Raw genomic sequence first — 12,284 nt, forward strand, 5'->3', positions numbered from 1 at the left:
TGGATGTTTATGCCCAGTTCACAGTGTCCTTGTTACTCAGTCCAGCTCCCCAGACCACAGAATTAAACCGACCACATTTGGAGTGAGCATCCTCATAGACCTGAGATGGGGTTGGGCTTCCATGGTGATTCTAAATACCAGCAGGTTGCCAGGGGAAAGTAACCATCACAAAAGACACATGTGTTTCAGAATTACAGTCACCAAATAGGAGAGGGCCAAAGTTGTAGTACCAACAGTTCTGCACAGGAAAGCTGAGGTCCAGGAGGGCAAGGGTAGGGAAGCCCTCTTCACCGGGGTTTAATTCCGGCTTCGTGATTTGGAGATGTTGAAGCCGTTGTGAATGAGCCCGCTCTTGGATGCAGCCGTCAGGCATCTCTCTCTCTGCTCTCGCCCCAGCAGTCCTGACACTTCCAGTTTGACAGCTTCCCTGCTTTGTTTGTTCTGTGCTGTTCTGATTCATACCCTGGGGGCCTCTCCAAGGACCCTTTTGCTATGAAAAGGGCACCCGAGCAAGACTGTTCCCATCCTAGGAGTCACAGTGACTTAGCAGCCCTGGTATCCACAGGCCACTGGCATCCCCTCCAGGTGGGATGGGGCATAATCTATCCCTGCCATGTGAGGGGTGGCGTTTGTAATGATTGTCTTGGTGCAGTCTCTAGGAGTCCCCCATTCTACAAGCAGCTAATACCAGCCTAATGAGCTGCTCAGTGGAAATTGTCGAGGTCTCTCTCTCTCTCTCTCCCTCCCTCCCCCCCACCTCTCTCTGACACGCCTGGATATTGCTTACTGGTTTATTGGAACAGAGTGCTGTCGGTGTGGGGAGAAGGATGAATCTGAGAGTTGCAAGAAGACTGGCCAGGCATTCTACCTGAGAGAGCAACGGCCTCGGGAGAAAGCAACAAGGCAGTCGTTAGACATGAGATTGATACCGCCTGCTACAAATGGTGCGGCCAGCGGAAAGCACACTCCCATGCACATGAGGTTCTCGGGCCCTTCTCGGGACTCCTCTGTGCAGTGGAAGGAAGTTCCACAGCGGGTAGGAATGTATGAGAGCACCCGCTTCTCCACTCTCATTCTGACCTCCCCAAGGGAGCTCCCAAAGTTTCCTTAGGAGATCTCCTCCTTAAGAAGTGTAAAGTGTAACTTATTCTCCTTGTAAGTTGCCTTTAAGGACATCCTCCTTCCCTTACTTCCTCTCCTCCTCTTCCTCCCTCCCCTCCTCTTCCTCCCTCCCCTCCTCTTCCTCCCTCCTCCCCCTTTTTCTCCCTCCTCCCCCTCTTCCTCTTCCTCCCTCCCTCCTTCCCCTCCTCCTTCTCCTCTTCCACCTTCACCTTCTCCACACAGTAAAGTTAGCAGTGATCAGTTCTTCTAGCAAGGCTCAGTCTCAAGCTTGGTACTGTACTTTTGTCCATCTGCAGCACATGAAAACTTACCACATTTGACTCTGCCTAAATCTTTTTATTTCAAAACACACTGCCAGCTCCGAAAAAAAGAATTAAAAAAAAAAAAACACACTGGCCTCTCCACTGTCACAGGCTGAGAGCAAAGGTGACCTGAAGAGTGGCCCAGGCTGCAGGAAGAAGAGACTAGCATTTCCCACCTTCCTGAACAGCTTTGTCCCTCGCATGTTCGAGGCTTTGAACCCTGGGACAGCCATGCGGGAGCCTCTGCTATCCCCAGATACGTCCAGCCCATGTCCATCGTCACCCTCACACTCTAAACAGCAGTGAAGCCCCAGTGGCCTCCTCTGGCATCCTCAGATTCAAATCTGAGAAAAGCGGGGCTGGAGAGATGGCTCAGTGGTTAAGAGCACTGGCTGCTCTTCCAAAGGTCCTGAGTTCAATTCCCAGCAACCACATGGTGGCTCAAATCTGAGAAAAGCAAACCTTAAGCCACCAAGCAGCTGTCGGGTGGAGCCACTCTGAGAGCCCTGTCTGCTGGCACCCCAGCACGGTTCTGCCCTGCCATACCGGTGTCAGCTGACCTTGGAGGCCAAGTGCTGAATATTTACGGAGGTAACAGATGAAAGTGAGAAAATCTCAGAAGAAATGACAAGACGAACTGAAACTGATGCTAACGTGTGAAATACCAAGAGGTGCACCTCGAGGATGTATTGCTACTCTGTCACACTTCCGTGGAGTCTAAGCCAATGGTCCCACAGCCTTCCATAAGCGGAAGCTGCTCCTTTTCTTCTTTTCTTTATTTTATGTACACAAATGTTCCCCTGCAAGTATGTATGTGTGCATTGTATGTACCACCAAGAAGTCAGAAGAACGCTTCCTTCTAATCCCTGGGACCCTTCTTGTGGGTGCTGGGAATCAAACCCGGGTCCTGTGCAAGAGCACTAAGTGCTCTTAACCACTGAGCCACCTCTCCAGCCCCTTTTTCCTTCCCGTAAGTTTTACTTCACTTTGGAGCTGATCTGTAAGCAGTAACATAATTTATAGGCATAGGTAGGCCAGGCATGAGGATAAATGAGAGGGAAGACAGCGGAAATTGCCTAGTTCTTCCTGGCTCGTCTTTCGTGGAAAACCAATTCCACACGATTGCCAATATTTCATAGTAAATGTCAGGGGAGGAAAATGGCAGTAGAAGAGAACTTCTCTACAGAGACCAAAAAAAATAAAAATAAATAAAAATGTGCGGTGACCTAGTAAGACCAAGTATCCTGCTTCTCTGGGGTACTGGTAAAAGAACCGGCTGGAGCAGGAGGTGGCTAGTGGAGCAAACAGCTCACACAGAACTGTCCTGGACTAAGGTGCACACACCTCCTGTCGGTGCCCCGCCCCTCCTGCCGGTGCCCCGCCCCTCCTGCTGCCTGCACTTTTCCTTGATATTTGCCATCTTGTTGTGGCTGTCCCAAGAAGCCACTGAGGAGACTGTAGGTATTGGTTTGTTTTAAAGGAAGTTTTCTGGTAGAATATTTTAACGGAGTTGCCCGGGACTGGCGAGATGAATTGCCTGTGGTGCAAGCGTGAGGATCTGAGTTCCGATGCCAGCAACCAAGTTTTGATCCACATGCAAAGCAGGACCTATGCGGGGCATGATGATATGTACGACTTTAATTTCAGTACTCAGGAGGCCGAGGCAGGCAGATCTTGTGTGAGTTTGAGTTTAGTCTGGTCTATGTATGGAGTCCCAGGCCAGCCTCGGCTCTCTTTTGTGAGTACCAGTCAGACACGTCTACACAATGAACCCCTGTCTAAAAAAAAAAAAAAAAAGGACACAGCAGTGCCGGTCTGTAACTTCAGCAAAGGTAGTGAGTGTTATAAAATACAATGCAGCGGGGGTGTGGGTGGGGGGTGTCTTTGTCAGGCCCATGCCAAGGTGTACCCCCTGAAAAAGTTATGCCATGCAACAGATCTGGTGTACAAGAGGTTTATTGAGAGAGAGGAAAGGAGTGAAGAGACCTGAGGAAGGGATGGAGGAAGCGAAGGATCCAGCCGCAGACACCGGTCACAACCATTGGCTGAGGCGGCAGTGATGAGGCAGTGATGACGTAAGCAGCTGCTAGGCCCCTGAGGGCAGGCCAGTGGAATTGCCTGTACACCAGCAGCAAGGAAAGAAGACGCCGCGCTGGCCTCTGGCCTTCACGTGGAAAGAGAAAACTCTTTATAGAAGTTTTACTTCTCTATAAATTTTATATCAGACTTTTTTTTTTTTTGAAACAGTGCCTTTTGTGTGCAGAGGGAGTTCCAGGACAGGCAGAGCTACACAGAGAAGCCCTGTCTCGAAAACCAAACCAAACCAAACCAAACAAACAAAATACCCTGAGGTGTAAAGAGAGGGAGTTGTGGATAAAGATTAAATTCTCATTTTCTTTCTTTCTTTTTTTCTTCTTCACTGCTGGGCATTGGGACGTGCCACCCAAGTGCCGCATCACTGGGACGTGCACAGCCCATTTTGATTGTTGGAGAGTGGCTCAGTGCCCCTCCATGGCCTTGAAGTTTGCTCGTGGCTTTGGCGCAGGTTCTCACTGTGGAGCCCCAGCCGCCCTCCTGCCCCATCCCGTGTGCCGCCCCACAGCTGGCCTTGCTCTCTCTAACCCGACCCGGATACAGCTGCAGTTTTGAGTGGTTCAGCCCCCATCCGGAGAGAGGAGAATAGAGGTGTCGGTACAGCACTAACCCAGCACTTTCTTCCCTCAGTGACCATGCAGCAAGTGGCCAGGACAGTGGCGAAAGTCGAGCTGTCGGACCACGTGTGTGACGTGGTGTTTGCACTCTTTGACTGCGACGGTGAGTGGGGCCCCATGGAGTGGAGAGGGTGCACCAGGCCTCGCTGTATCCCTAGACCCTGTCTGTAGTGGGACGGTTTTCTATGGCCGTATCTGCCTCTGCCGCAGGTCGGCCCTTGGCACAGTGACCGTGAGAGGTACCACCCTGGGCCCCGGGGTGCGTTAGCCACTCTCCGGGTTTGTTTTATGTTTAGTTTTGGTTTTTTGCTTTTTAGTTTTGTTTTGTTCAGATGGGGGTGTCTCTATGTAACCTGGCTGGCCTGGAACTTACCGTATATACCATGACTAAGGGCAGGCATTACAGGAGTGCACTGCCACACTAGTACGTTTCCCATTTCCTGTCATCCCACCTTGCCTGTGGGTTTAAATTAGTGACCACATGGGTTTCAAAATGACAGCAGCAGTCACATTTGTAAGTTGGCTCGAAGCTGTGTTTTCCCAAATTGTAATCCTGGTGATCCCCGAAGACATGTAATTTTCTCTGGGAAATAAAGAAGCAAAAATATTACCACACACATGCACACAGTTTGCTGCTAGTAGATGAGGGCGCACATGTCCCAGAGACTCTAGAAGGAAGTCGACGCAGCTCTGTTCTTATAGAGCATTGTGGACGCCAGGACCTATGTCACCTACTGAGAACAGTGAGGGAAATGAGGGGCTGGGCCGAGCAGGGCAGAGCTCTGGCTGCTCTTGCTGAGGGCCAGCGTTCAGTTCACAGTGTCCACAAAGCAGCTCCAGTTCCAGGACATCTGTCACCTCCGACCTCCTCGGGCACCAGACACACGGAGTGAATATACACATAAACCCAATGCACACAGAATTTTTAAAACTAAAAGAAAAGAAGAGATAGGGTTGGGCTTACCTTGGAGAGGATGTATAAGCCCAGACCACCAAAGGTTCCAAGGCCAAGACTTAAGGATGAACAGGATGGCCAGGTACAGAGCACCAGGGACACCTTCCAGGTAGAGAAGCAGATTGAACTCAGCCTCACCACACCCCAGGGGTCCTCATTCTTTGCTATGGGTGGGAAGTGCTCCAGCAGCCACACCCACCACCCTGCTCCCCTGCAACACAGTGTCCTCTCCACCCCACTCCCCTGAAGCACAGAGTCCTCTCCACCCTGCTCCCCTGCAACACAGTGTCCTCTCCACACCTGCTCCCCTGCAACACAGCATCCTCTCCACACCTGCTCCCCTGCAGCACAGCATCCTCTCCACCCCGCTCCCCTGCAGCACAGTGTCCTCTCCACCCTGCTCCCCTGCAGCACAGTGTCCTCTCCACCCTGCTCCCCTGCAGCACAGAGTCCTCTCCACCCTGCTCCCTTGCAACACAGTGTCCTCTCCACCCCACTCCCCTGAAGCACAGAGTCCTCTCCACACCGCTCCCCTGCAGCACAGCATCCTCTCCACCCCTCTCCCCTGCAACACAGCATCCTCTCCACACCGCTCCCCTGCAGCACAGCATCCTCTCCACACCGCTCCCCTGCAACACAGCATCCTCTCCACCCCGCTCCCCTGCAACACAGCATCCTCTCCACCCCGCTCCCCTGCAACACAGCATCCTCTCCACCCCACTCCCCTGCAGCACAGTGTCCTCTCCACCTTGCTCCCCTGCAACACAGCGTCCTCTCCCCTGCACACATTCCTCTCCACTCTCCCCTGCAGCACAGCAGTCTCCACCCCGCTCTCAACACAGCATCCTCTCCACCCTGCCCCTGCAACACAGCATCCTCTCCATACCTCTCCCCTGCAGCACAGCGTCTTCTCCATACTGCTCCCCTGCAGCACAGCGTCTTCTCCACACCTGCTCCCCTGCAGCACAGCGTCTTCTCCACACTGCTCCCCTGCAGCACAGCGTCTTCTCCACACTGCTCCCCTACAGCACAGCATCTTCTCCACACCGCTCCCCTGCACCAGCCACTCCCCCTGCAGCACAGCATCCTCTCCACACTGCTCCCCTGCAACACAGCATCCTCCACACCACTCCCCCTGCAGCACAGCATCCTCTCCACCCCCCCACAGCACAGCGCCCCTCCACACTGCAGCACAGTGTCCTCTCCCTCCCCCTACCCTGCTCCCCCTGCAGCACAGTGTCCCTCCCATCCTGCAACACGTCTTCTCTCACACTGCCCCCACAGCATCCTCTCCACTGCTCCCCCACAGCATCCTCTCCACCTGCTCCCCTGCAACACAGCATCCCTCTCCACACCCCTGCCCCCCTCCACACCTGCTCCCCCTGCAACACAGAGTCCTCTCCACCCTGCTCCCTTGCAACACAGTGTCCTCTCCCCACCGCTCCCCTGAAGCACAGCATCCTCTCCACCCCTCTCCACTGCAACACAGCATCCTCTCCACACTGCTCCCCTGCAGCACAGAGTCCTCTCCACACTGCTCCCCTGCAGCACAGCATCCTCTCCACACTGCTCCCCTGAAGCACAGTGTCCTCTCCACACTGCTCCCCTGCAACACAGCATCCTCTCCACCCCGCTCCCCTGCAACACAGCATCCTCTCCACACCACTCCCCTGCAGCACAGAGTCCTCTCCACACTGCTCCCCTGAAGCACAATGTCCTCTCCACACCACTCCCCTGCAGTCCTCTCCACACTGCTCCCCTGCAGGACAGCGTCCTCTCCACACTGCTCCCCTGAAGCACAGTGTCCTCTCCACACTGCTCCCCTGCAGCACAGAGTCCTCTCCACACCGCTCCCCTTCAGGACAGCGTCCTCTCTTTGCCCCACTGTTGAGATGTCTCTTCTGCAACCTGGGAGTATTTTAGGGCCCAATGTACAAAGTTCATCCATCTCTGTTCCAACACAGACCTGACTTATGCTCTGGTCTCACAGTGTCAGTCGGCTGTGTTTGGAAATGGAAGGATCCAAGGCTGACAGTGGCTGAGTGTGGGCTGGACTGCAGAGCCACCAGGGTGAGGGCTGGAATTTTCTCAGTGGCTTCGTCCCAGAGTCCCTACTCACACCTCTGTTTTCTCATCCTCCAGGCAATGGGGAGCTGAGCAATAAGGAGTTTGTCTCCATCATGAAGCAGCGGCTGATGAGAGGCCTGGAGAAGCCCAAGGACATGGGCTTTACCCGTCTCATGCAGGCCATGTGGAAATGTGCCCAAGAAACCGCCTGGGACTTTGCTCTACCCAAATAGTACCCCACCTCCTTCGCCTTAACACCCTGCAATCCTGGAGTGGCCCTCATGCTGCTGATGCTTCTGGGAGTAGTGCCCACATCCCCATCTTTCTGGAAGTGACCTCTGGCCTCAGCTGGCTGACCTCTCCATCCTCCCCTGACCCAGTCAGTGTTCCGCTAGGCTCTGAATCTGCAGTCAGATCAAAGGTCCTAAGACAGGAACAAGTCTTCAAAGCAGAGACCATAGCTCCCTTAACCAGTGCCCCGTGGGTAAATGCGGGGAGCCCTCCCGACACTGGCAGCCCCAGGAGGCTCTGCAGTCTCTCACTGTGGATTTATAGTAACACAAACGTCCCTGCCATCTTCCTCCCGCTGTTTTAAAGCTGCAAGTTTGGAAATACTCTGGCAGGCAAAGGGAAGTCTGTGATGAACGGTAATGCAGATGACCCTGGTACCCTGATCTGGCAGGGCACCTGGTCAGGGGAAGGGTCTGCGGCAGACACCAGTGGCACCAGGAAGGCTCTTTGCCATCAGCACAGCTCCCAATGCAAAGTCGCTGCTTTGAGCGGCTCTCCAGAACCTCCTGCTCTTTTTTTTTTTTTCCGGGCTCCCTCATGATGCCTCCTCTGGGACTCTGCTTCACTAGAGCCAGGGCTGAGCCCCTGTTCCTTGTGTCTTGTCCCCTCTCTATAGACCTGCAGAGCGCAGCTCAGAGCCTATCTGCCCTCTGTCTAATACACTCGTAAATCTCACTTTAATTATAGCACTTTGCAGGAAATGCCCCAGAGCTCTGTGTCCTTTGCTTCTTGTAGGCCTTTCCTCGGGGCCCTTGTTTTTGTCTTGGTCACAGCAGACCCCGTTCTAGCCAGAGACTGCTGTTCTCTCCTCACAAGCAACTTGAGGCAGGGACAAAAAGTGAGGGCGCTTGCTCGTTGGGATGGCGCTGTGCCACCCCCGTTGGAGTGGGGCTTCCTTGGGACTATAACCCACAGCCCCTGATGAGAGATTTACCAGGGACCGCAGGCATCCAGCATGGTGGAGGTGCATTCTGAGAACCATAGCAACCGTGCTGTCTGATGGCCTCAGCTCTACCACTCAGTGGTGCTGCCTGCGCCTGTCATTCCCCATCTGTTCCCTCATCTGTTAAATGGCAGGTTGGGCTGAATGGGCCCTAAGTTCCTTCCCATGAGCCTCTGCTTCAGCTCTCCATAACGTCCAGGCTCTGCCTCAGCACGGCACTCCGCCCTAACTCAGAACACAGCCAGGGGTTATTGGGCAGCAGGAGAGCTGGGGCCTCTGTCCACATCTGCACAGGAAAGCAGAGGCCCACACTTCTCCAGGGCCTCCCTTCCATGAGGCTGGCTTCGCTCTCCTAGGAGACAGCTGCTTCCTGCCTCTTAGGCACCTCGCCTTCTCCACCCTTCCTGGGGCCTTAAGTGCAGGCTTTGCTGTGCTGGTTGCTCTAAGCCTGAGGCATCAGTGCAGTGTAAGCATTTCTTAAATATGTCCCAGAATTCACGCTCACCCTCTCCCCTGTCCCATTCTCCAGAAGTCCATCCACGGGCTGGGTGGGACATTCACTTCTCCCCACAAGAACTCTTCAGGAAAGTGGCTGGGCTTCCTTAACCTGAGGTTCAGTGTGATCCAAGGAGACAAAAAGAGGAATCATAGAAACTGTTGCTAAGCAAGGGGAACTGAAGAATGCTCCGTAATTTTTTTTTTAAATCATTTCAATTGCTTCTGGTGCCCCACCCTGTTTCAGCCGTGGCTGAAGCACATACTCTAGGGAAAGGACAATGACTGCCACACAGTGAAGAAGGGATTTCAAGGGTCCCGGAGCCTGGTGCTGGCACCAGGGTGCAAGTTTCAAACAGACCAAGTCCACGGGGTCATGAGACTCCGCAGAAAAGTCAGGCAGGAGCCGAAACTGGCTCAACTGCGGACTTGCAGTGCCACCTGCTGGCAGACCTGCTCAGTGCAGGGAGTCTAAACCGTCAGCAGGGCTGAGTGGCCCGAAGGCATAGAAGGAACTGAAGACTGAGAAGGATCCAACTGCAGGTGAAAGAGGGCGAAAATAGTGTATTGCTGTCTGGCTTTAGAGCATGAATGTTAATGAGTAAATGTATGTCCGAGCTATTCGATGTCCTTCACTAATCAGCTGCCTGGACCAGAGCAAGGTCTTTGAGGAGCCCTAGAGAGGATGGTGCCAGATTCCTCAGTACCACGAAGCAGTTTTCTGTCAGATCCTACCTGTGAGCCCACTCACGCTGGCAGAAGAAGTGCGATTTAGAGTGGTCCAGGGTTGGTTTGTCCCTTTGAATAGACCTGTGAGTTGAGTCCAAAGACTGAGGAGCAGGAGGGCCAAGGGGAAGCCGGATGTGCTTCAAAGACTGGGCTATTCCTGGAAACTGGAGTCCGGGGTTCCCAACGTGGATTAGGGAGTGTTTCTGAATTACGACCAGGAGCCAACTGTGACAAGTGTGGTAGTAGTGGTACGTCTGTAATTCCAGAACTAAGGGGGTACGGGGTGGCTTTGGGCAAAAGATCAGCTTGAGTTCAAAGCCAACCCAGACTGGATGGTGAAACTGTTGTCTCGAAGGAAAGAGTGAGAATGAAGATAATGGCCATAAAAAGTAACTCAGAGTGGTGGGGATTTAGCTCAGTGGTAGAGCACTTGCCTAGCAAGTGCAAGGCCCTGGGTTCGGTCCCCAGCTCTGGGAAAAAAAAAAGAAAAAAAAAGTAACTCAGAAGCCACCCATGTGATGGACATTTGGGATTGGGAGTGTGGCGCAATGGTGGAGTTTGTGTCAGCGTGCCTGAGACTGGGTTCAGCCACCAGCATACTGCAATGCTCAGAACTGAGCATACTAAAGGCTGTGCCCCATGCAGAGGCAGCGGGAAGCTCACTGACAGCATGAACTTAGTACACATGGTGCCCTGGCTTTTTTAATATTAAAGAATGCAAGTTTTATTTATGTATTATGTATACATCATATAGCTTTCTGCCTGCATGTATGCCTACAGGCCAGAAGAGGGCACTAGATCTGATTATAGATGGTTGTGAGCCACCATGTGGTTGCTGGGAATTGAACTCAGGACCTCTGGAAGAGCAGCCAGTGCTCTTAACCACTGAGCCATCTCTCCAGCCCTCCTAGCACTATTTTTAAAAATGACAAACTAAAGGGACATTTTAAAATCTCTATTATTGGGCCTCGTATGGTGGCAAATGCCTTTCATTCTAGCACTCGAGAGACAGAGATAGGCAGATTTCTATGAGTTCAAGGCCAGCCTGGTCTGCATAGTGAGTTCCAGAACAGCCAAGGCTATTTAGAGAGAATCTGTCTCAAGTAAATGAATGGATGAATGAGTGGGTGGATGGATGGATGGATGGATGGATGGATGGACAGACAGATGGACAGACAGATGGATGGATGAATGATGGATGGATGGATGGATGGATGGATGGATGGATGGATGGATGGATGGATGGACAGACAGATGGACAGACAGATGGATGGATGAATGAGTGGGTGGATGGATGGATGGATGGATGGATGGATGGATGGATGGATGAAAGGACGGACAGATGGATGGACGGATGGATTGATGGATGGATAAATACTTCCATTCTTGCAGGAGACAGGCTGACAACATGCTGTGCACCTGCCTCAGCAGACTGCAGGTGGGGGAGAAAGTCACAGACTGGGGAGATGTCTTAGTGGGTAAAACACTTGCCACACAGGCCTGACAACCTGAGTTTGAGTCTGGATCCTCCTCTACTCAGTAGAATAGAGTTCCTAACCAGACGAGCCTCTGCTGGAGGAAGGGAGGTGGAGACAGGAGAACCCTGCAAAACTCAAGAGACAGTTCCCTTGGCATATGCAACCAATGAACAAGAGAGACCAGATTTCAAGGTGGCAGGTGGGGGCTGACACCCAAATTTTTCCTTTGACCTCCACATACATGTACTGGAGTATATGCACCTGAACACAAGACACGCAGGGAAAGTAACACACATGTAAATTAGCTTGGGGTTACAGGCATTACCACCGTGCTCAGTTCATACAGTGCTGGGGACTGAACCCATAGCTTCATGCATGCTACACAAGCATCCTACCAATTGAGCTACAGCCCTAGTATTAGGGATGTTTAAATGCATAAAATGACCGATAATCAGCTTAAAATATAGTACTGTAGGAAAAAAAGGGGGGATTGTGTTGGTTGGCAGGGGTGATGCAAGCCTCTAATTCCAACACTTGGAAGGCAGAAGCAGGCGGATCCCTGAATTCGAGGCCAGCCTGGTCTAGAGAGTTTGTTCCAGGATAGCCAAGGCTATACAGAGAAACCCTATCTTGAAAAACACAATAACAATAATAATAATAATAATAATAATAATAATACAGTAAATAGTGCTGTGAGCAGCCCTGTGCCAATAAATGTGAAATTACTGTTTCCCAGAAGATATCAGATAGACAAAAGGGGGAATTTAAGTAGCCAAACCAAGATAATTTTTTTTTCTTTTTTTTTTCAGAGCCGAGGACCGAACCCAGGGCCTTGCACTTGCTAGGCAAGTGCTCTACCACTGAGCTAAATCCCCAACCCCGATAAATTTAATCCATAAAAATTACAACACAAAGTCCCAAGCACAGATGGCCTCCTAGGGGAGAAAGGCAACTATGGTATCCCTGTAAATAAGTCAGGACAGCCATATTAATAACTAGGAGCCACTGAGGGTGCTATTAGGAAAATGCCATAATAAACTACTATATTTTTCGGTACTGAGGTTGAAACTGTCACCTGGTATGTTTACCAGCCAAGCACTGGACACTGGGCTATGCTCCCAGGGGCCAGCCCTGCATGTTTGAATGGTTGGTTTCTTGAGATGCATTAAGTGGGCTTCAGTGAGGTCCAAA

General features: G+C 52.1%; 1 protein-coding gene across 3 annotated transcripts in view; it reads left to right on the plus strand.

Moving 5' to 3' along the window:
* Micu1 (mitochondrial calcium uptake 1) overlaps positions 1–8,158 on the plus strand; it is a 150,941-nt gene extending 142,783 nt beyond the window's left edge. For all 3 annotated transcript variants that reach the window (XM_032889179.1, XM_032889180.1, XM_032889181.1), the window contains 2 exons: positions 4,149–4,238; positions 7,233–8,158. In XM_032889179.1, coding sequence (XP_032745070.1) covers positions 4,149–4,238; positions 7,233–7,390 — 248 coding nt within the window. In that variant the 3' untranslated portion in view covers positions 7,391–8,158. The remainder of the gene's footprint in view (positions 1–4,148; positions 4,239–7,232) is intronic.
* The last annotated feature ends 4,126 nt before the right edge of the window (positions 8,159–12,284 follow it).

This window comes from Rattus rattus, chromosome 18 (assembly GCF_011064425.1).
Source record: "Rattus rattus isolate New Zealand chromosome 18, Rrattus_CSIRO_v1, whole genome shotgun sequence".
NCBI lineage: Eukaryota > Metazoa > Chordata > Mammalia > Rodentia > Muridae > Rattus > Rattus rattus.